General features: G+C 40.4%; 1 protein-coding gene across 1 annotated transcript in view; it reads left to right on the top strand.

The window, feature by feature from the left end:
• The window catches only part of MAP3K15 (mitogen-activated protein kinase kinase kinase 15), a gene marked incomplete at both ends in the record, with an annotated part of 147,938 nt that overhangs the window by 66,828 nt on the left and 56,055 nt on the right, over positions 1-25,055 (top strand). Inside the window, 1 exon segment of the mRNA XM_082680871.1 lies at positions 24,807-24,977. Coding sequence (XP_082536997.1) covers positions 24,807-24,977 — 171 coding nt within the window.

The following is a 25,055-nucleotide window of genomic DNA, read 5'->3' as shown; positions in this document are numbered from 1 at the left end:
AATGAACCAGGGAGGCGGTGGGGAAGGGTGACGGTTCAGGCGGTAATGTGAGCGGTGGGGAGCGGCAGATGAAGCTCCACTCACTCGTCCACCGCTCACCTCCTGCTGTGTGGCCCGGTTCCTACCAGGCCAAGGACCGGTACTGGTCCACGGCCTGGGGGTTGGGGACCCCTGATGTAGTCTAAATCCTTTATTTTAGAGAGGGGGAAGAAAGAAAGGCAAAGGCCCAAAATAAAATAGCTGGTCAATAAGAGCTCTGGGACCAGAGCTCCCCAATTTTAGCACAGTGCTCTACATACACTAATTTAATCATATCATGGCATAATCAGTGAAACTCTTCCCAGAAAGCTTTAGCTTATATTTTGTTTGCCCGATGGGCAACTAAAATACGCCATGGGCCTCTTGGAATTGTAGGGCCATACTGTTGTATGTCCTACTTTTTCATGTATGTTGAGAGCATCAGACAGTAGCTGAATATTGAAGCCACTTTCATAATAAACACTTTTTATACCAAAAGACCAGTTGCTTTTTTTTTGAGAAGTGGACCATCTTATTATCTTCTGAGCAGTGGCCTGGCCAATAATACATATTTTCCTTTTGAAACATATTTATCCAAAGAACTTACCACTTCCATCTGTCCTCCTTCCTCCCCGCTGGCCTCTCTGAGCCTATGTTATCTACCTTTTCTGTCAAATTCCTGCTTCAGTTCCCTTTCTTTTGTCCTTCCTTCATTTACTGACTTAGTTGTGTGTCAGTGGAAGGGCTTTGTGCTAAAGGAGAGAGCTCGTTAGGGGTGACTCAAGTTAACGTGTGATTTCAAAATGTAATCACGTGTGTATGTATTACATACTTGAACTTATACAGACAGGTGAACTTGTTCTCTTCATATTAATCATGCTGCAGTGCTCTGCCTTGGACAATGCTGCCATTATTCAGAATATCATTGTATCATTGGGGGGGATTTTTTCCTTTCAGGATTGCTTTAAGAGTAAGCTAACACGGTATATAGGAAATCAGTATCATTACTGTGGGCTTTGAAGGCAAACGGACTTGGGTTTGAATTCCAGCTCCTATACTTAAGTCTTATGGCCATGGTCAAGCCACTAAATCTTCTGAAGCCATACCTTCCTCATACGTGAAATGGGATACTAACATCTGCCTTGCAGTAAGCTTTCCAGGGAGTAATCCTGGCAGGAAGCAGGTGTTTGGCTGTGGCTGAGGCTGTGACTATTACTGTGTAGCTTGGTTACCCGTATTTTTACCAAGTTTAAGAGAAAACTTGTGACCATTTCCACATATCAAAACTACTAGGAAAATACAGAGATGTGCCGCCAAGGAAGATAGTTTACAGGAAGAAGTTTCATAAAGCAATGTTGATAAAAGTGCTGTTAGCACGAGAACATCGCTGGGATGAGTAATGGTCCTCTGAGGTGATGATTTTGAGTGAGACAGGGTTTGTTTGAGTAGAAACAATATTTGTAGAAAAAAGAATAGTGTTTAGTAAAATTCAGAGTTGATTATAACAGGTTTTTCAACTTTGCACTAGTGCCAACTAGAGCTGCGTAATTCTCTGTTTGGGAGGCCATCTTATGTATTGTAGGAAGTTTAGCAACCTCCCAGTCTTTCCGCCCTAGGTGCCAGTAGCAACCCGACCCCCAAGTTGTGACAACCAGAAGTGTCTACAGACATTGCCAGGTGTCCCCTAGGGACAAAAATCAGCCTTGCGTGAGACCACTGCTTTATAGGGAGTCATTCTGGTTGTGAAAAGAGCATATGCTTTGATGTTTGAATCACTTACCAGCAATATGATGTTGACAAGGTAATTAAACTCCTTAAGCCTGAGTTTGCTCATCTGTAAACCAGGTTGGAGATCCCTATGGTGTGGATTAAATGAGATACACCACATGCAGGTGGCCTGCACAGCCCCTGGCAGCTAGATGGCTGTTAATAAAAGTTCAGTTCCTTCTTCGTTTATCCCCTCCTTTTACTTCTTAATTCAAATGGGGAGGTTACTTAGTGTGATATAAAAAGATTACAGAATGTCTATCAAAATTCTGTGCATTTTCCACAGAAATAGAAAAAAAATCCTAAAATTTGTGTAGAACCTCACAAGACCCCCAAATAGCCAAAGCAATCTTGAGAAAGAAGAACAAAGCTGTATCATACTTCCTGATTTCAAACTACATGTATTACAAAGCTATAGTAATCAAAACGATATGATACTGGCAAAATGATACAGACACATAGACCAGTGGAAAGAATAGAGAGCCCAGAGATAAGTCCACACACACACAGTCAACTAATCTTTGACGGCACCAGGAATACATAACGGAGAAAAGATAGTCTTTTCAATAAATGGTGTTGGCAAAACTGGATATTCACATGCAAAAGAATAAAATTGGATCCTATCTTATACCATATGCAAAAATTAACTTGAAATAGATTATAGATTTATATCTAAGACGTTAAACCATAAAACTTCTAGAAGAAAACATAGGGAAAAACTCATTGACATTGTCCTCGACACTGATTTTTTTTGGCTGTGACATCAAAAGCACAGGCAACAAAAGCAACATAAACAATAAAAGCAAAATAAACAGTTGGGACTACATCAGATTCAAATGCTTCTGTACAGCAAAAGAACCATCAACAAAATGAAAAAGCAACCTACTGAGTGGGAGAAAATATTTGCAAATCAGATATCTGATAAGCAGTTCATATTCAAAATATATAAAGAACTCACAGGTAAGTGTTGGTGAGAGTGTGGAGAAAGGGGAACACTTGTACACTGTTGGTGGGAATGTAAATTGGTTCAGCCATTATGAAAAACAGTGTGGAGGTTTTTCAAAAAATTAAAAATAGAACTACCATATGGTCCAGCAACCCCACTTCTGGGTATATATCCAAAGGAAATGAAATCAGTATCTCGAAGAGATATCTGCACTCCCCTGTTCATTGCAGCATTATTCACAATAGCCAAGGTATGGAGACAACCAAAGTGTCGGTCAACAGATGGCTAAAGAAAATGTGGTGTGTGTGTGTGTGTGTGTGTGTGTGTGTGTGTGTGTATGCAATGAAATATTATTCAGCTGTAAAAAAGAAGGAAATCCTGCCATTTGCAAAAACATGGATGTACCTGGAGGACATTATGCCAAGTAAAATAAGCCAGACAAAGGAAGACAAATATTGTATGATCTCATTTATATGCAGAATCTAAAATTTTCAAGCTTATAGAACCAGATTGTAGAATGGGGATTGCCAGGGGCTGGTGGATAGGGAAAAATGGGGAGATGTTGGTCAAAGGGTACAAACTTTAGTTATAAGATGAATGAGTTCTGGGAAAGTAATGTACAGCATGGTGAGTATACAGTTGGTAATACTGTATTGTATACTTGAAATTTGCTAAGAGAGTAGATCTTAAGTGTTCCCACCACACAAAAAAGTAACCATGTGAGATGATGGATGTGTTAACTAACTTGTGGTAATCATTTCACAGTGCATACATATATCAGATCATCACATCATAACTCCTGGAGTGGGGGAAGATTGCAGAGGAGTCAACATAGCAAATGTGAGGTGACTTACTGGCTTAGTCTGTAGAAATTATGGCTATTTAAAGTAAATAAGAAAAACTACTCATAATTTAGCCAAAAAGTTGCCCATAGCTCTTTTTTCAAAGTGGTATTGGAGTATAGTTGATTTACGATGTCGTATTAGTTTCAGGTGTACAGCAAAGTGATTCAGTTATACATATACATATATTCATTCTTTTTCAGATTCTTATATAGGTTATCACAGAATATTGAGTAGAATTCCCTGTCTGTCCTATACAGTAGGTCCCTATTGGTTATCTATTTTATATATAGTAGTGTGTGTGTGTTAATCGCAAACTCCTAATTTATCCCTCCCCCTGCATTTTGTTTTCGAAATCTGAGTCTGTTTCTGTTTTCTTTGTTTTGGCTGAGTAATATTCCATTGTATATATGTTGCCCATAGCTCTTAGCTGACTAGGAGTTGGTTGTCTAGAGAGCATTTAACTTTGGAGTGGTTTGAGAAATATTTCAAAACGATTCTGCTGTTTACAGCCCACAAAACCATGGACTGAACCACTGTGGAAGAAATGAGGTTAATGGGAATTAATGAGATGGTTTTAAGAATTAAATAAGAATATCGTAAGTAAAAAAAAACTTATCACAGTTCCTGGGACATAGGAGATGCTGGATAAATGTTAATTTCCCTTCTATTTCCCAGCAGAGAATCCCAGCCCCCAGTGTTGTGTCATCTTCAGTGATGGTATTTGGGGAAGGCTTCTTGGGAAGAGCTAGGATCTGGAAAGCCATTTGGAGTAACACGTGGAACTTAGTGACTGACTTCTCAGTTCTGCTGGGTAGAAGTCCCTTGACGGGGAGGCCTGGCCCTGCCTTGCCTCCCGTCCTGCACCTCCTAGTTCACTGCCCTAGAGCCATCCTCACCTGCCTTCCGCTCTTAAGAGCAGCACACTGTTCTCCCCTGTGCGTGTTTGCACAAGCTGTTTCCTCGGTCTGGAATGCTCATTGTTACCTAACTGAGTCTGTGTATTCTTCAGCGTCTTGTTTGTTTGCTTATTGACCTTTATCTTTTATTTATTTTTTACATTTATTGTCTTCTTTCTACTTTTACAGGCAATACATGTGCATTGCAGACAACTAGAAATGCATAAAAGCATAAAGAATAGCAATCACCCATAATCCCCAGCCCCCAGAGATAACCTCCATTAGCATTTTGATGCGTTTCCACCGTGTCTACATGTTTTTTAAATTGAAGTATAACTGACCCTACAACACTGTTAGTTTCAGGTGCACAACATAGTGATTCAATATTTCTCTGTTACAAAATGGTCAGCATGATAAATCTAGTTACCATCTGTCACCGTACAAAGATATTACAGAGTTATTGACTCTTCCCCATGCTGTACATTTCATCCCCGTGACTCGTTTATTTTGGAACTGGAAGTTTGTACCTCTTAATCTCCCTCACCTAGTTCACTCATCCCCTCCCCGCTGGAAACCACCTGTTTGTTCTCTGTATCTGTGAGTCTCTATCTGTTTGGTTATGTTTGTTGATTTGTTTTCTTAGATTCCACATACAAGTGAAATCATACAGGATTTGTCTTTCTCTGACTTCTTTTACTTATCATAATACCCTCTAGGTCTATCCACATTGTCCCAAATGGCACTTCAAGGCCTAGTTTAAATGTCCCTTTCTGAGAGAGGTTGATATTGCAAAGAATACCACATCTAAAAACGATGCTATTATTCATTCTCACAGCACTTGCTCTTTTCCTTCGTAGCACTCACTTATCTGTGTTTACATGTTTAATATTTACCATTCCCTCCCCCTAGATTGTGAGCCAGAGGGGAGCAGGGGCCATGGTATACTAGGCCATTGTCTACCCCATACCACATAGTAGGTGCTCAGTAAGTTTTATTGAGTGGATGAAAGAATAAATGGCTAAATGATCACAGCTGTGGCATATAGTTGGAGGAGAGCCATATAATGAGTACCTGGGTGCTACAGTTAAGGGTTTGGTAGTAGAAAGCAGATCTACTGTATTTTTTCTCTGTATGCGTAAAAACAAAGACAACTAAATCATACATATTCAGTGTATACAGATAAATATAAAAACACAATTACTGGTAGTACCACCATTCAAAGATAACCACTGAAGTAAGGCAGGGCCCAAAGCAGGGAATTCAGAAAACTGTAGGGCTGCATACTCTAGGTCAGGGTCAGTGGTGATGGAAGTCTTCGTAGTGGGGGATCCCAGGTGTCTGTCAAGCAAGTTTGGATGCAGAGTCAGTGGGGAGTTGATCTTTCTCACTGAGGAAACCCGTGCCTTCTTAGTGTTGTTGACTTGGTATTAGTCAGGGTAGGGTAACTGCTATAACAAATGGCGTCACAGTTTCAGCGACTTAACATAAAGTTGGTTTTTTTCCACTTACGCAGCATTCCAAGGTGGGTGTATCCTCGTTGGGCAGTCTCTTCTTGAGGTGATTGCTTGATAATCTTGTCTCTTTGCATCTTCACGTTCTTCCCTCTCTTAGTTCCTGAGATCTCCTTTCAGACAAACGACAAGAGAGAGCGTGGTGAATTGCCAGGGGTGTTTTGTGTGTTTTGTAACAGCTATATTGAGATATAATTCACATACCATACAATTCACCCATTTAAAGTGTACAAGTCAGTGGTTTTTAATATATTCTCAAAGTTGTATAAGCATCACAATAATCAATTTTAGAGCATTTCCATCATCCCTGCCCCCAAAACCGTGAACCTATTACCAGCCACCCCTCCCCCCCGTTTTCCACTAACCTCTCTCCCCAGCCCTAAAAAGCCCCTAATCTATTTTGGCAATCCATTAGCAGTTGCTCCCTATTCCCCCACCTCACTCCCTAGCCCTAGGAAACCACTCATCTATTTTCTGCCTCTGAATTTGCCTATTTTGGACACTTCATATAAATGGAATCATATAATATGTGATCTTTTGTGACTGACTTCTTTCACTTAGCAAAATGTTTTCAAGGTTCATCCATGTTGTAGCATGTGTCAGTACTTCTTCCTTTTTTATGGCTGACTAATATTCCATTGTCCTGATGGACCACATTTTATTTATTCATTCATCAGTTGATGGACATTTGGGTTGTTTCCACTTTTTGACTGTACCAGGGAGATTTGTATGAGTCTGGTCAGGAAGTGATGTTTGTTACTCCTTAGCACATTTCATTGACCAAAATCCAGTCTCATGGCCCAACCTACCTGCAAGGGAAGTTGGGAAATGTGCTCCGGCTGAGTGCCCAGGGGGGAAAAAAGTAGATGGGGTTCAGTGAACACATCCTAGTCCCTACTACAACTTGCAAATAAGGAATAGAGTTTAACTGGCTCCATCTGTGTGGAGATCCCTGGGAGCGTATCAGAGAGCAGAACCAAAGTTCGGGCAGGAACACTCTTCAGCTCCTGTTGCCTTTGTGAGAATGAGAAAGCCAGCCTGAGAAATGCCCAGCTCCACATCAGGGCCTGCCAGCCCACACTATGGAGAGTAATCTTCACAGATACCATTTTGTGGTCCCAGGAAACTGAGAAAGGTTGGGATGGTGGGAGCAAGGGTGGGATGATTTAATAGTGGTTCTGCCCTGATACATAACTAGGCCCTATTTGTAGGGCATGAAAACAACCCTTCTGGTTCATATGTTTCTCTGGCTCTGGGCATTGCTCACACTAAAACACAGATTGCCTCTAACCGTTCCTTCTCCTTATGTAAATATGAGGCATCTGGCTGGAGTAGGGCATCTGCTTTCTTGCAGCAAGTGTGTATCTGTCAATATCCAATCAGGAAACAGAAACTACTCTAAGTATTTAAAATAGAGGAAACATAATGCAGGAAACTGGTTACACAAGTGATGGAAGAGCTGTGAAGGCAAACAGGGAACTGAGGTGGCTCAGAAATTAGCATCAGCAGGAAGCAGCTACCATCTGTCCCTTGGCTGGAGGGACACAGGAGAGAGGTGATTTTACCAGAACCCAGGGGCCAGGATCACCTGGAACTATTGTGAGTCAGCATGTTGGGAGCTAGGTGTAAAGAAGAGATGCAGCTGGTTGCTAAAGCCACCATACAGAACACAAGAAGAGGGAGAAAGTGCCCCGGCTTCCTCCCCTCCTCCAACTACTCGTCCACCAGTGCCTCCTACTGGCTGCTCATTGCTGGTAATCAGCTGACTTGGGAGCCTGGGAAGCAGCCTAGAGGAGTCAGCACCCCTGTGATGGAGAGCAGAGCAGGGTAAAGAGGAGTGTATCTCAGGGCAAACAGACCAGTGATTGGCCTGCAGGACACAACTTTCAGAAACACTACTCAGTTTCTATGTATTTTTTATATAAATTTATTTTATTTATTTATTTTTGGCTGCACTGGGTCTTTGTTGCTGCGTCTTTGCTTTCTCTAATTGCAGCGAGTGGGGGGGCCACTCTTCTCTGCAGTGCGCAGACTTTGCGGGCTTCTCATTGCAGTGGTTTCTCTTGTTGTGGAACACAGGCTCTAGGCACACGGGCTTCAGTAGTTGTGGCTCATGGGCTCTAGAGCTCAGGCTCAGTAGTTGTGGCATGCGGGCTTAGTTGCTCCGCAACATGTGGGATCTTCCCAGCCCAGTATTCGAACCCGTGTCCCCTGTGTTGGCATGTGGACTCTCAACCACTGTGCCACCAGGGAAGCCCCTCTATGTATTTTTAAGTCAACTTTATTAAGGTATAACTTATTGATGCATACAATAAAATGCACCCATTTGAAGTGTGCAATTTTATGACTTTGGCCAAATAGATATACCCAAGTTACACCACCACAGTCAAGATATAGAACGGTTTATCTCCAGAAGTTCTCTTTTGCTCTTTCTTAGTCACTTTGCCTCACCATCCAGCCCCATTTGGATAATTTCGATTGTCCTGTATTTCAGTTCACTGATCCTTTCTTTTGTAGTGTCCAAATCTGATGTTATGCCCACTCAGTGATTTTTTTTTGTATTTTTGAATTTTTCAGTTCTAGAACTTCATTTGTTTTTTGAGAGTTTCCATTTCTCTTACAAAATACACATACACATACATTATATTTATAGAAACAGTATATTTACAATAGTTTTAAAGTTCTTTTCTGCTAAATTCAGTAATAGTCATTTCTGAATCTGGTTCTTCTGCTTGTTTTATGTTGATCATGGGCCACATTTTCTTGCCTCTATGCATATCTCAAAATTTTACTGTATTCTGGACATTTTATCTACAAGAACAGTGGAGACTGAAGTATAATTTCAGTTTGTTTTGTTCGTTATCCTGAATATCTGAGCCCTTTCTTAGGTATGGCAATGAGCATGTATGACTGATTTTTTTCATATTTCTCCTAAAGGATAGCTGGGTTGGGAGTGGACCCTCCTTTTTTCTTTTTTTTAAACATCTTTATTGGAGTATAATTGCTTTACAATGGTGTGTTAGTTTCTGCTTTATAACAAAGTGAATCAGTTATACATATATCGTATGTCCCCATATCTCTTCCCTCTTGTGCCTCCCTCCCTCCCACCCTCCCTATCCCACCCCTCTAGGTGGTCACACAGCACCGAGCTGACCCCCCTGTGCTATGCAGCTGCTTCCCACTAGCTAGCTATTTTACGTTTGGTAGCGTATATATGTCCATGCCACTCTCTCACTTTGTCCCAGCTTACCCTTCCCTCTCCCCATATGCTCAAGTCCATTCTCTAGTAGGTCTGCGTCTTTATTCCCATCTTGCCCCTAAGTTCTTCATGACCATTTTTTTCCTTAGGTTCCATATATATGTGTTAGCATACGGTATTTGTTTTTCTCTTTCTGACTTACTTCACTCTGTATGACAGACTCTAGGTCCATCCACCTCACTACAAATAACCCAGTTTCATTCCTTTTTATGGCTGAGTAATATTCCATTGTATATATGTGCCACATCTTCTTTATCCATTCATCTGTTGATGGGCATTTAGGTTGCTTCCATGTCCTGACTGTTGTAAATAGAGCTGCAGTGAACATTGTGGTACATGACTCTTTTTGAATTATGGTTTTCTCAGGGTATATGCCCAGTAGTGGGATTGCTGGGTCGTATGGTAGTTCTATTTGTAGTTTCTTAAGGAACCTCCATACTGGTCTCCATGGTGACTATATCAATTTACATTCCCACCAGCAGTGCAAGAGGGTTCCCTTTTCTCCACACCCTCTCCAGCATTTATTGTTTGTAGATTTTTTGATGATGGCCATTCTGACCAGTGTGAGAGGATATCTCATTGTAGTTTTGATTTGCATTTCTCTAATGATGAATGATGTTGAGCATTCTTTCATGTGTTTGTTGGCAGTCTGTATATCTTCTTTGGAGAAATGTCTGTTTAGGTCTTCTGCCCATTTTTGGATTGGGTTGTGTTTTTGATATTGAGCTCCATGAGCTGCTTGTAAATTTTGGAGATTAATCCTTTGTCAGTTGCTTCATTTGCAAATATTTTCTCCCATTCTGAGGGTTGTCTTTTGGTCTTGTTTATGGTTTCCTTTGCTGTGTAAAAGCTTTCAAGTTTCATTAGGACCCATTTGTTTATTTTTGTTTTTATTTCCATTTCTCTAGGAGGTGGGTCAAAAAGGATCTTGCTGTGATTTATGTCATAGTGTTCTGCCTATGTTTTCCACTAAGAGTTTGATGGTGTCTGGCCTTACATTTAGGTCTTTAATCCATTTTGACTTTACTTTTGTGCATGGTGTTAGGGAGTGTTCTAATTTCATTCTTTTACATGTAGCTGTCCAGTTTTCCCAGCACCACTTATTGAAGAGGCTGTCTTTTCTCCATTGTATATTCTTGCCTCCTTTATCAAAGATAAGGTGACCATATGTGCGTGGGTTTATCTCTGGGCTTTCTATCCTGTTCCATTGATGTATATTTCTGTTTCTGTGCCAGTATCATGCTGTCTTCATTACTGTAGCTTTGTAGTATAGTCTGAAGTCAGGGAGCCAGATTCCTCCAGCTCTGTTTTTCTTTCTCAAGATTGCTTTGGCTATTCGGGGTCTTTTGTGTTTCCATACAAATTGTGAATTTTTTTTGTTCTAGTTCTGTGAAAAATGCCATTGGTAGTTTGACAGGGATTGCATTGAATCTGTAGATTGTTTTGGGTAGTAGAGTCATTTTCACAGTGTTGATTCTTCCAATCCAAGAACATGGTATATCTCTCCATCTATTTGTATCATCTTTAATTTCTTTCATCAGTGTCATAATTTTCTGCATACAGGTCTTTTGTCTCCTTAGGTAGGTTTATACCTAGATATTTTATTCTTTTTGTTGCAGTGGTAAATGGGAGTGTTTTCTTAATTTCACTTTCAGATTTCTCATCATTAGTGTGTAGGAATGCCAGAGATTTCTGTGCATTAACTTTGTATCCTGCTACTTTACCAAATTCATTGATTAGCTCTAGTAGTTTTCTAGTAGCATTTTTAGGATTCTCTATGTGTAGTATCGTGTCATCTGCAAACAGTGACAGCTTTACTTCTTCTTTTCCAATTTGAATTCCTTTTATTTCTTTTTCTTCTCTGATTGCTGTGGCTAAAACTTGCAAAACTATGTTGAATAATACTGGTGAGAGTGGGTAGCCTTGTCTTGTTCCTGATCTTAGTGGAAATGGTTTCAGTTTTTCACCATTGAGGACGATGTTTGCTGTGGCTTTGTCATATATGGCCTTTATTATGTTGAGGAAAGTTCCCTCTGTGCCTACTTTCTGAAGGGTTTTTATCATAAATGGGTGCTGAATTTTGTCAAAAGCTTTTTCTGCATCTATTGAGATGATCATATGGTTTTTCTCCTTCAATTTGTTAATATGGTGTATCACGTTGTTTGATTTGCATATGTTGAAGAATCCTTGCATTCCTGGGATAAACCCCTCTTGATCATGGTGTATGATCCTTTTAATGTGCTGTTGGATTCTGTTTGCTAGTATTTTGTTGAGGATTTTTGCATCTATGTTCATCAGTGATATTGGCCTGTAGTTTTCTTTCTTTGTGACATCTTTGTCTGGTTTTGGTATCAGAGTGATGGTGGCCTGGTAGAATGAGTTTGGGAGTGTTCCTCCCTCTGCTATATTTTAAAAGAGTTTGAGAAGGATAGGTGTTAGCTCTTCTCTAAATGTTTCATAGAATTCGCCTGTGAAGCCGTCGGGTCCTGGGCTTTTGTTTGTTGGAAGATTTTTAATCACAGTTTCAATTTCAGTGCTTGTGATTGGTCTGTTCATATTTTCTATTTCTTCCTGGTTCAGTCTTGGAACGTTGCGCATTTCTAAGAATTTGTCCATTTCTTCCAGGTTGTCCATTTTATTGGCGTATAGCTGCTTGTAGTAATCTCTCATGATCCTTTGTATTTCTACAGTGTCAGTTGTTACTTCTCCTTTTTCATTTCTAATTCTATTGATTTGAGTCTTCTCCCTTTTTTTTGATAAGTCTGGCTAATGGTTTATCAATTTTGTTTATCATCTCAAAGAACCAGCTTTTAGTTTTATTAATCTTTGCTATCATTTCCTTCATTTGTTTTTCATTTATTTCTGATCTGATCTTTATGATTTCTTTACTTCTGCTAACTTTGGGGTTTGAAGTGGGTCTCTTGTAGACAGCATAAATATGGGTCTTGTTTTTGTATCCATTCAGCCAATCTATGTCTTTGGTTGGAGCATTTAATCCATTTACGTTTACAGTAATTATTGATATGTATGTTCCTATTCCCATTTTCTTAATTGTTTTGGGTTTGTTGTTGTAGGTCTTTTCCTTCTCTTGTGTTTCTTGCCTAGAGAAGATCCTTTAGCATTTGTTGTAAAGCTGGTTTGGTGGTGCTGAACTCTCTCAGCTTTTGCTTGTCTGTAAAGGTTTTAATTTCTCCATCAAATCTGAATGAGATCCTTGCTGGGTAGAGTAATCTTGGTTGTAGGTTTTTCCCTTTCATCACTTTAAATATGTCCTGCCACTCCTTTCTGGCTTGTAGAGTTTCTGCTGAAAGATCAGCTGTTAATCTTATGGGGATTCCCTTATGTGTTATTTGTTGTTTTTCCCTTGCTGCTTTTAATATTTTTTCTTTGTATTTAATTTTTGATAGTTTGATTAATATGTGTCTTGGCATGTTTCTCCTTGGATTTATCTTCTATGGGACTCTGTGCTTCCTGGACTTGATTTAACTATTTCCTTTCCCATATTAGGGAAGTTTCCAACTATAATCTCTTCAAATATTTTCTCAGTCCCTTTCTTTTTCTCTTCTTCTTCTGGGACCCCTATAATTCGAATGTTGGTGAGTTTCATGTTGTCCCAGAGGTCTCTGAGACTGTCCTCAATTCTTTTCATTCTTTTTTCTTTATTCTGCTCTGCAGTAGTTATTTCTACTATTTTATCTTCCAGGTCACTTATCCGTTCTTCTGCCTCAGTTATTCTACTATTGATCCCTTCTAGAGAATTTTTAATTTCATTTATTGTGTTGTTCATCACTGTTTGTTTGCTTTTTCGTTCTTCTAGATCCTTGTTAAACGTTTCTTGTATTTTCTCCATTCTGTTTCCAAGATTTTGGATCATCTTTACACTCATTATTCTGATTTCTTTTTCACGTAGACTGCCTATTTCCTCTTCATTTGTTAGGTCTGGTGGATTTTTGCATTGCTCCTTCATCTGCTGTGTGTTTCTCTGTCTTCTCATTTTGCTTCACTGCTGTGTTTTGGGGTCTCCTTTTCGCAGTCTGCAGGTTCGTAGTTCCCATTGTTTTTGGTGACTGTCCCCAGTGGCTAAGGTTGGTTCAGTGGGTTGTGTAGGGTCCTGGTGGAGGGGACTAGTGCCTGTGTTCTGGTGGATGAGGCTGGATCTTGTCTTTCTGCTGGGCAGGTCCACATCTGGTGGTGTGTTTTGGTGTGTCTGTGGCCTTATTATGATTTTAGGCAGCCTCTCTGCTAATGGATGGGGTTGTGTTCCTGTCTTGCTAGTTGTTTGGCATAGGGTGTCCAGCACTGTAGCTTGCTGTTCGTTGTGTGAAGCTGGGTCTTGGTGTTTAGATGGAAATCTCTGGGAGATTTTCACCGTTTGATATTACATGGAGCTGGGAGGTCTCTTGTGGACCAGTGTCCTGAACTCAGCTCTCCCACCTCAGTGGCACAGCCCTGACACTTGTCTGGAGCACCAAGAGCCTGTCCTCCACACGGCTCAGAATTAAAGGGAGAAAAAAAAGGAAGAAAGAAGAAGATAAAATAAAGTTATTAAAATAAAAAATAATTATTAAGAAAAAAATTTTTAAGTGAAAAAAAAAGACAGAACCCTAGGACAGATGGTAAAAGCAAAGCTATACAGACAAAATCACACACAGAATCATACACATACACACTCACAAAAAGAGAAAAAGGGAAAAATATATATATATATCGTTGTTCCCAAAGTCCACCTCCTCAGTTTGGGATGATTCGTTGTCTATTCATGTATTCCACAGATGCAGGTACATCAAGTTGATTGTGGAGCTTTAATCCGCTGCTCCTGAGTCTGCTGGGAGAGATTTCCCTTTGTCTTTGTTTGCACAGCTCCCGGGGTTCAGCTTTGGATTTGGCCCCGCCTCTGCATGTAGGTCGCCTGAGGGCGTCTGTTCTTCGCTCAGACAGGACGGGGTTAAAGCAGCAGTGGATTCGGGGGCTCTGGCTCACTCAGGCTGGGGGGAGGGAGGGGTACGGATGCGGGGCGAGCCTGCGGCGGCAGAGGCCGACGTGACGTTGCACCAGCCTGAGGCGCGCCGTGCGTTCTCCCAGGGAAGTTGTCCCTGGATCATGGGACCCTGGCAGTGGCGGGCTGCACAGGCTCCCGGGAGGGGAGGTGTGGAGAGTGAGCTGTGCTCGCACACAGGCTTCTTGGTGGCGGCAGCAGCAGCCTTAGCGTCTCAAGCCCGTCTCTGGGGTCCGTGCTGGCAGCCGTGGCTCGCGCCCGTCTCTGGAGCTCCTTTAAGCGGCGCTCTGAATCCCCTCTCCTCACGCACCAGGAAACAAAGGCAAGAAAAAGTCTCTTGCCTCTTCGGCAGCTCCAGACTTTTTCCCGGACTCCCTCCCGGCCAGCCGTGGCGCACTAACCCCCTGCAGGCTGTGTTCACGCCGCCAACCCCAGTCCTCTCCCTGCGCTCCGACGGAAGCCCGAGCCTCAGCTCCCAGCCCCCGCCCGCCCCGGCGGGTGAGCAGACAAGCCTCTCGGGCTGGTGAGTGCCGGTCGGCACCGACGCTCTGTGCCGGAATCTCCCTGCTTTGCCCTCCGCACCCCTGTTGCTGTGCAGTCCTCCGCGGCACCGAAGCTCCCCCACTCCGCCACCCGCAGTCTCCGCCCGCGAAGGGGCTTCCTAGTGTGTGGAAACTTTTCCTCCTTCACAGCTCCCTCGCACTGGTGCAGGTACCGGCCCTATTCTTCTGTCTCTGTTTATTCGTTTTTCTTTTGCCCTACTCAGGTGCGTGGGGAGTTTCTTGCCTTTTGGGAGGTCTGAGGTCTTCTGCCAGCGTTCAGTAGGTGTTCTGTAGGAGTTGTTCCACATGTCGATGTGTTTCTGAGTATTTGTGGGGTGGAAGGTGATCTCCACGTCTTACTCCTCCGCAGTCTTGAAGATCCTCCTGGGCCCTCCTTTTAGTTAGACTTAGTTTACTTGTGATTAGCCCAAACCCCAACCTCTTGCCCCTCTGCTGCCTTTTTGATCCTGTCAATATTTGAGCAGAGGAGGTTTTTGCTGATATTTCTGAAATCTTTAGGTTCAGTTTTCGCAGGGCCCCAAATCTGAGTTCCGTGACAATTTGTGTTGTATCCTTCTACTTCTGAGCCTTTCCTTCACTGTGGTTTCCTTGGCAAAATTCAGGGGGTGGGTGTGAGGCAAGAGAATTATTATACTAAGTGATCTGTGTTTGCTTGAGGACCCTTCCAGATCCCATTCCGTCCCATCAACCCATAATATTGTTCAAAGCTTGGCTGGTTTTCTCCTTGTCCTTGTGAAGTTTCTCTATGAAAGGCTCTCTCTTCCATTCATTAGTACCTAGACAAGGCACCCAAATATGGAAACTATCGTGGCTCTCTGCTCACCTCTGAAAGGTTCATTTTTCTCTAGAATTCATTTAATCAAGGAAGTTCTTCCTTCCATTCAGTATAATTTTTGTATTGTCTGGATTTTTATTGTTACCAAAGGAGTTGAAGGCCTTTCACATTCTTCTTCATCCTAATTGGAAGCGGAAGTCTCTTAAAAGGTTTTTGATGGGCAACCTAAGAAACAGTTTGTTTTAGGAAGGACACTGGCCTAATGAGACCTTTTGCTTGTTAATTCTTAGGGCTGGCTTAGAAGAAAGGTTTTTTTGGAACTCTCTCTCCCACCTTACGAACTTTGTCTCGTAGACACACAGTATAGAAAAGATGGATAGGCAGACAGGATGGTTAGTGACAGATCAGTGCTCTGGCAGACCTGTAGCTCACAGTAACCTTGGGAGGTAAGCAAAGTCAAACATACTTTCCAAGTGAAGAACTGGGGCACAGAAAGGGCAAGTAACTTGCTCCAAATTCAGATGGGTAGTACCTGTGTGAAAATAACCAGAATCTAGCTTTATATGATTCCCAGTCCAGTATTCTGTTTTTACTCTGTGCATTTTATTGTGTAAATAATATATGAATATGTTTATATATTCTCGTGAAAAATCGAAGAAAAAGACATTTGAAGTAGTTGTGCCTTGTAACTCTAATCTCTGATCCCACTCATATTCCAGAAGTAACCTCTCTTGTCAGTTTGGTGTATGTCCTTTCAGACAATTATGTGTGCGTTTACATACTATTAAACTATGTCATACTGCAGGGTTTTTCAAATACAAGACCATACAGGATATGTTTTGTTATTTTCTTTGTTCACTTAGCAATCAGTGCTTGGAGATCTTTCCATGTCAGTACATTTAGTCCTGCTCAGTTTGTCATTCATTTAATAGACTTTTTTTTTTTGAGCAGATTCAGTTCTAAGCACTGGGGCACAGCAGAAAACAGACCAGACAACAAAATCCTTCCATCTTAGAGCTTATATTCTCAAATGCGGAGAGATAATTTAAAAATTAGTAAAATTATTAAAACGGGTTAGGGTGATAAGGAAGGCTAGTGGGACAGGGAGATTGCGATTATAAGTTGAATGCTCAGAAATGACCTCACTTACTAGAGAGTAACTTGGAGAAAAGATCAAAAAGAGATGAAGGAACATACCATGTAAACGTGGGGGAAGAGCATTCCAGGTAGAGGGATCAGCACGTGAAACATCAGAGCGGCTTGCGCAGCTGGAGCAGAGTAGCTGATGGTGCGGGGAGAGGGGTGGATGTTAAGAGATGAGGTTGGGGGCTTCCCTGGTGGCGCAGTGGTTGAGGGTCCGCCTGCCGATGCAGGGGACACGCGTTCGTTCCCCGGTCCGGGAAGATCCCACACGCCGCGGAGCAGCTGGGCCCGTGAGCCATGGCCGCTGAGCCTGCGCGTCCGGAGCATGTGCTTCGCAACGGGAGAGACCACAACAGTGAGAGGCCCACGTACCGCAAAAAAAAAAAAAAAAAAGAAGAGATGAGGTTGGAGAAATAACTAGAAACCGTATCTTATAGAACCTTGAACCTTGTAGTGCATTATAAGAGAATTGGCATTTGCTCTGAGATGGGAGCCACTGGAGGGATTTTTTTTTTGAGGTGTAATTGGCATATAATATTTAATATTAGTTTCAGGTGTACAGCATAATGATTCAGTATATGTATATATTGTAATTCTAGTTAGCATACATCACCTCACATAGTTGAAAAAATTTTTTCTCATGAGAACTTTTACGATCTCTCAACAATTTGCAAATGTACAAATACAGTATTATTAGTTATAATCATCATGCTGTACATTTCGTCCCCAAGACTTATTTATTTTATAATTGGAAGTTTGTACTCTTGACCCACTTCACCCATTTTGCCCACCTCCCACCCCCTCCCTCTGGCACACCAGTCTTTTCTTTATACCTGTGAATTCAGTTTTGTTTTTGTTTTTTTTTTTTAGCTTCCACATATAAGTGAGATTATACAGTATTTTCCTTTCTCTATTCTATCCGGCTTACTTCACTTAGCATGATGCCCTCATGGTCCATCCATGTTGTTGCAAATGACAAGATTCCTTTCTTTTTTATAGCTGAATAATAGTTCATTGTGAACATGTGTGTGTGTGTGTACACACACACACACACACACACACACACACACTGCATTTTCTTTATCCGATTTATCTATCTATGGACACTTAGGTTTTTCCATGTCTTGGCTATTGTAAATAATGCTGCAATGAACATGGGGGTGTGGATATCTTTTTGAATTAGTATTTTTGTTTCCTTTGGATAAATGCCCAGAAGTGGAATTGTTGGATCATAGGGTAGTTCTATTTTTAATTTTGGGGGAACCTCCATACTGTTTTCCATAATGGCTGTACCAATTTATATTCCCACCAACAGTACACAAGATTTCCCTCTTCTCCATATCCTCATTAATACTTGTTGTCTCTTGTCTTTTTGATGATAGGCATTCTAACAGGTGTGAGGTAATATCACATTGTTTTTGTATTTCCCTGATGACTAATGATGTTGAGCATCTTTTCATGTACCTGTTAGCTATCTGCATGCCTTCTTTGGAAAAATGTTTGTTAGATCCTCCGCCCATTTTTAAATCAGATTTTGAGGTTCTTTTTTCTTGCTGTTGAGTTGTATGGGTTCTTTATATATTTGGGATGTTAACCTCTTATCACATATATGATTTGTGTGGAGAGTTTTGAGAGACATGATCTGACTTAGAGTTTAGCAGGATCACTTGGACTGCTGTGTTGAAAATAGATTATAGAAGGGCAAGGGTGGCCGCAGAAAATGGTGGTGACTTGGACCAGGGTGGTCCTTGTGGATTTCATGAGGAATAGGCCAGTTTTGGATATGGTTTAAAATAAAAGCCAACAGGTTTTGTTGATTGAACAAAGGGTGTTAGAGGAATGAAGCATGACTCCAAAGTTTTTGGCGTGAATAATGGGAAGAATGGATTGGCCATTATTAATAAGATGGAAAAGACTGTGAGAAGAATAGGTTTGACAGGACAGTCAAGAGTTTCATTTTGGACATGTTAAGTTCGAGGTATTAGACATGCAAGCGAGATGCCAAGAAGGCAGTGGATATGTAAGTCTGGAGTTTAGGGGAGCACTCTAGGCTGCAGATAGAAATGCGGGTGTCATCAGAATATAGATGGTTTGAAAAATCATGATACTGGATGATATCACCAAGGGATCTGATGTCGTTTCTCATGAAGAGGAAAAGTCCAAGCCTTGTGTCTGGGGACACTCCAGTGTTGAAAGATCAGAGGGGTGGCTAGGAACCAGGAAATTAGACTGAAGTAGAAGGGAAACCAGGAAAGTATGGTATCCTGCAAGCTGAATAAAGGAGGTGGTCCAAGGAGGATGGAGTGCTCAACTGTCGAATGCTGTTGCTAGGTCAGAGAAGAGAAGGGCTGAGAATTGATCAGTGGTTTTAGCAATGATGCAGACCTACTGAATCAGAATGTCCAGGATTAGACACTGATGCCTGAATCCCATCTCTGGAGATTAATTTAATTGGTCTGAGGTACAGCCTGGACACCAAGGTTTTTAAAGCTCCCCAGGTCATTCTAATACGCAGGCAAGGTTGAGACCCCACTGTCTTAGTTAACTTCCTCTCTTAAATTGTGAAATGCCCTTATTATCAGAAACGGATGTGGCTGGAGTAATTACACACAGGAGTATTTATCTATAGGCTTGTTCTTGGATACTTTGGGATCTGAAAATTATAAGCAGATCTGAAAACTGATTATTAACCACTAAAGGGATTAGCTATTTAGCACCTGTCTCAAAGTGGCTATTAAGCTGAAAATCCTTTGCTTTTCACTCTTTGCAAATGTTTGATTTTTTGTTTTGTTTATCCTCAAAAGACCTTTTATTTTGAGTAACAAGAGTAAGTTTCAAGTTAATGAAAAAATTCAGGGGAAATCTTGATGTAATTGGTCTAAAGAAAATCAAACAAACCTGAACTCAGATCAATAATTAAGCATTTAAAAGAGTTAAGTACATCTTTTCAGAATTCTGAATATTTCGCACCTCAAAAGTTGGCTCATAACAGGTATAGAAATTTTGTACCTCATTAAAGTTTTAATCTTCTTCATTTTCTCGCCACAGACTCTAGAAATTATTTAAATGCTTTAGTAAATTTGAGCTGAGTTGGTAGCTGTTGACTTTTAAAAATTAAAGAACATCATGGGTGAGCTGTTTATCAACAGGTGTTGTTCGTAGGCTGGTAAAGTTGGATTCTGTGGCCAAAGAGAGGAAGGATCCAATGTATTAGAACAAGACCAAGGTAGAAAATAGAAAAAGTCTGAGTTGAAATAGAGGCTTAATTATTGCAGGCTTCCAGAAGGATGCCGAGTGTCTGGATTAGCCCTTCTCAGCCCAGGTTGGGTTCTGCAAGAGAATTAAGCCCTAATGCCCTAAGGCCTTCATTGTATCAATTGAATGAGCTCTCTTATTCATCCTTAATGGGGCTAGCTGTGTACCATCCTTGGGAGAATGGAGAAAATAGTCACTCAAATAATCGGTTTTCTCTAGGGCTTGATTCTCTAGCAGGACCCCAGTTGAGAAAGGCTGTTTCAGGTACTAATCTGTCTTCTTGGATGACGTAGTAGTCTTTTCAGGTACAGGTCCTCAGGAAAGAAAGCAAAAAAGAGCCTGTTGTACAATTGCCAAGAAATTAAAAAGAATAATCCCTTTATTAGAATAGTTATTAGTAAAATAAACACAAGAACACCTTGTACAAATCTCAACAATGATTTTTTGAACAACTTAATGTGTATCCTTCCAGACTTTTGTCTCTGCACATAAACTGATAGGTAAATAGAGTTTACTGCAAAGGGTGGGATCATGCTATTCATTTAGTTCAGCAATTATTTTTCCCATGAACTATTATGGACGTTCTTCTATATAATTTCATACAGATTTGCCTCTTTGCAAGGGTTGCATGATATTCCATAGTTCGGTTGTTACAAAATATATTTTACCACTCTTACGTTAATGGACATTTGGATCGTCTCCAGTTTTTCAGTTCTGAACAATGCCATGATAAACATTTGTTCAAAAATTCTTGAGAGAGAGAGTGTGTGTGTGTGTGTGTGTGTATAATTATTTCTATATTATAGATTCCAGAAGTAGAATTGTTGAGTCAGGATGAGTACCTTTTCTTTTTTTTATTATATAAATTTCAAATACATTCAAAAGTAAGGAATAATATAACAAACCCCCGTTTATCCCATATCCACTTCAGTAATTATCATCACAAGCCAGTTTTGTTTCCCGCTCACTCGCACCCACTCCCTCTACTGCAACACTGGGTTAATTATGAAACAAAGACATGCCATTTCAACTCTAGATATTTCGGTATGTGTCCCTAAAGGTTAAGGACTTTTGTAAAACATAATCATGGGCTTCCCTGGTGGCGCAGTGGTTGGAAGTCCACCTGCCGATGCGGGGGATGCGGGGGATGCGGGTTCGTGCCCTGGTCCGGGAGGATCCCACATGCCGCGGAGCGGCTGGGCCCGTGAGCCATGGCCGCTGGGCCTGAGCGTCCGGAGCCTGTGCTCCGCAACGGGAGAGGCCGCAGCGGTGAGAGGCCCGCGTGCCGCAAAAAAAAAACACACACACACACAAAAAAAAAACCATAATCATGATTATGTTATCATACCTAAAAATTGACAATAATTCCTTAATATCAGTGTTCAAATTTTCCAAATTGTGTGTGTGTGTGTCTGTCTGTCTCTCTTTTTTTTTTTAACAGTGGCTTGGTTTGACATGATCCAGACAAAGTGTACACATTGCGTTTGGTTGATATGACTCTTAAGTCATATCAACTTTCCTCCTTCTCTTATTTTTTCTTTTCCTTATAATTTATTTGTTAGGGAAGCCATTTGTCCTGTAGAATTTCCAAATCTCTGGATTTTGCTGATCATATCCCTGTGGTGTAATTTAGTAAATCCCTCCCCCCCCCCACCAATCCCCGTAAGTTGGTAGTTAAATCTGGAGGCTTATTTCAGATTCTGGTTTGATTTTTTTAATTTAATTTTTATTTTATATTGGAGTATAGTTGATTTACAATGTTGTGTTAGTTTCAGGTGTACAGCAAAGTGATTCAGTTATACATATATCCATTCTTTTTCAGATTCTTTTCCCATATAGGTTACTACAGAATATTGAGCAGAGTTCCCTGTGCTATACAGTAGTCCTTGTTGGTTATCTATCTTATATATAGTAGTGTGTGTTTGTTAATCCCAAATGCTTATTTATCCCTCCCTGCCCCATGTTTCCCCTTTGGTAACCATAAGGTTGATTTCAAGATCTGTAAGTCTGCTTCTGTTTTGTAAATAAGTTCGTTTGTATCATTTTTTAAAATTATATTCCACATATGAGCGATATCATATATTTGTCTTTCTCTGTCCGACTTATTTCACTTAGTATGATCATCTCTAGGTCCATCCATGTTGCTGCAAATGGCATTATTTCTTTTTCTGGCTGAGTAATATTCCATCATATATATGTACCACATCTTCTTTATCCATTCCTCTGTCAGTGGACATTTAGGTTGCTTCCACATCTTGGCTATTGTAAATAGTGCTGCAATGAACATTGGGGTGCATGTATCTTTTTGAATTACGGCTTTCTCCGGATATATGCCCAGGAGTGGGATTGCAGGATCATAGGATAACTCTATTTTTAGTTTTTTAAGGAACCTGCATACTGTTCTCCATAGTGGCTATACCAATTTACATTCCCACCAACAGTGTAAGAGGGTTCCCTTTTCTCCACACCCTCTCCAGCATTTGTTCGTAGACTTCTTGATGATGGCCATTCTGACACGTGTGAGGTGATGCCTCATTGTAGTTTTGATTCGCATTTCTCTAATAATTAGTGATGTTGAGCATCTTTTCCTGTGCTTTTTGGCCATCCGTATGTCTTTGGAGAAATATCTATTTAGATCGGTTTGATTTGTTTTTAAAGAATACTTAATAGTTGATTGTATACTTTATCTGTTTTTTCTCTTTTTGTGATGTTAGTGGCCCTTGCGATCATTGCCTAGATCCGTTATTTCATTAGGGGTTGTAAAATAGTGATATTTGAATTTTATAATTAATTCCTGAGTTATTAGCACAAATACTTTATAAAGAGAAATTTTCACTCATCAGTGACTTGGTTACCCTGGTGTACAGTTTGTATGGGAAAAGGAAGCTATATGCTTAATTTTGCCTTGATCAGTTTTCAAAAACAATGAATTCGTTTGTTAGCATCCTCCAAGAGTGACCAGTGAGGTTTTATAAGATCATTATGAACTCATAATTTTAGTGATAGTTGATGTGTTTCAATGCTTTATAGTTATTGTTCTTCTTAATGCTCAAATTGTCCCGTCTTTGGCCAAAAACTGATTCCGGTTGGCTCCTGAGTCTTTGATATGAGTTTAGTAGCTTCTTTGCTTCTTTGTGTGTTAAGATGTACCAGGATCATCTTAGACATATCTGGAATCAATGATTCTTTCAAGGAGTCCTGGTTTCTTTAGTGAGAGATAATGTTTACAGACCCCAGTCAGGGCTTGGAGGTTGTCATTGCTACTGAGTTGGCCTTTTTGGTAGACAGTGCTGGGGAAACCACCTCATGAATTCATACTGATGTCCCAATTCAAATTGAGGACTACAGGATTTTTACTTCTGTGATTTTGTATTTGTATCTCTTATGCTGAAAAATCTGGTTCCTCATGATATTAAGTTAACATCATTGTTTGTTGTATTCTATACTGTAAATATATAGCATTTTCAAAATACCAGTATTAGTATTATCACTAACAGTATGATTACTGGAAACTTTAAGATTTCTTTGCATTTATATTTTTTTCCTTAGGTTATATCCTCTTAGGAAAATACAGTCGAATTGCTGTGTTTTTAAGCCATGTGATAAATTAGTTTCTCTCTTTTGTGGGTAAAGCCATCAACCGGATGCACAGGTTCATTTGTTTTGTTTTGCCCCAGCTGCAAATTCAGACGGTATGTTCATTGGCAAACAGTGTCTTTAGGCAACATTTTAAAAATTATTTCATTTTCTTTTATAATTATGTAAAAATCTTACGTATCAATAGTTTCAAATTCCAAGAAGTGTAACCTCTATCTGTCCCTGTCCCCTTCATCATGTTTTTTCCCTCCACCTATCAGTAGCCATTTTTGTTACCTTTTGTTTTATCTTCCATTTTGAAAGAATGAAAGCAGATGCATATGTTTATTCACATCCCCCCCTTTTCTTAATAAAAAGGTAGCATTCTGTGCACAGTTTTCAACGTCTTGCTTTCTTGTCTTAACAGGATATTCTGGAGATCTCTCCACAGCAGTATTACATAGATGTTGTTTCATTTCTTTTTATAATGTTTAATATTTTATATTATAATATGAATATGAATATCATTAGCCATAGTTGATTTAATCAGTCCTCACTTCTGATGGACCTGTGCTTCCAAACCTTCACAGGAACACTGTTAATATTTCACAGCCGCAAACTCAAGTTATTTTGTGGCAAAAAATTCTTTTAACAACTGTCTAAGGAATCCATTTCCTGTACATAAAATGAAAATTTTACCATATAATGAAATAATAAAGAAGACTGTGATTTATGAATATATAAATAATTTTGTATTCCGATGGGTATAACAGGAATTACTAGAGTCCTTCCCCGTTTGAAGATGACAAGGCATTTCAGGTCAAGAAATGCCAGGATACATTTCTAAATTCATCTTGTCTTTCTGAATTTGGGGACCTGCCGCTTTTCCAAAAGAACCTTGTGTCAAACTGTCTCATCCTCATGATTCAGGCTTAGCTTCTGAAATCCTTACTCTCCCATCCAATGACAGGAGGCTGCCATATTATTTTTTTTCTGTCTTTCCAAATACATTGGTCTGCATATGCTTTTATCTACAGTCTAGGTCTAATTTAAAGAGGAAGGATCAGGTAGGACAGAGTATGATTGAATGAGACTTACTGGTGTGGATCTTAAGCAGTTCTTTCATTTAAATATGAAAAATGAAATATAATTTAGATCTTTTTCCTGCTAAAGCACCAGCCTTTCACAGAGTGAATGCATATATACTCCCGTGTCTTGATTCAGACATTTGTCGTCTTATCACATGAATCTTTCAGAAGAAACAGCACAGGCGATCGTGAGAAGGCTCTGCAGGTCATGCTCCAGGTTCTGCAGAGCTGTGACCACCCGGCCCCCGACATGTTCTGCCTCTGCGGGAGGATATACAAGGACATCTTCTTGGATTCGGACTGCAAAGATGATGCCAGCCGAGACAACGCCATTGAGTGGTAAACCCTCAGCCCTAGTCAGTAGCATGTGCCTCTTTGCAAAGAATAGAATTGCACAGGCTAAGGATCCAGGTCTTT

Source organism: Grampus griseus (genome assembly GCF_964374135.1).
Source record: "Grampus griseus genome assembly, chromosome: X".
NCBI lineage: Eukaryota > Metazoa > Chordata > Mammalia > Artiodactyla > Delphinidae > Grampus > Grampus griseus.
The sequence above is the reverse complement of the archived record's forward strand: the minus strand, read 5'-3'. Positions and strand labels throughout refer to the sequence as shown.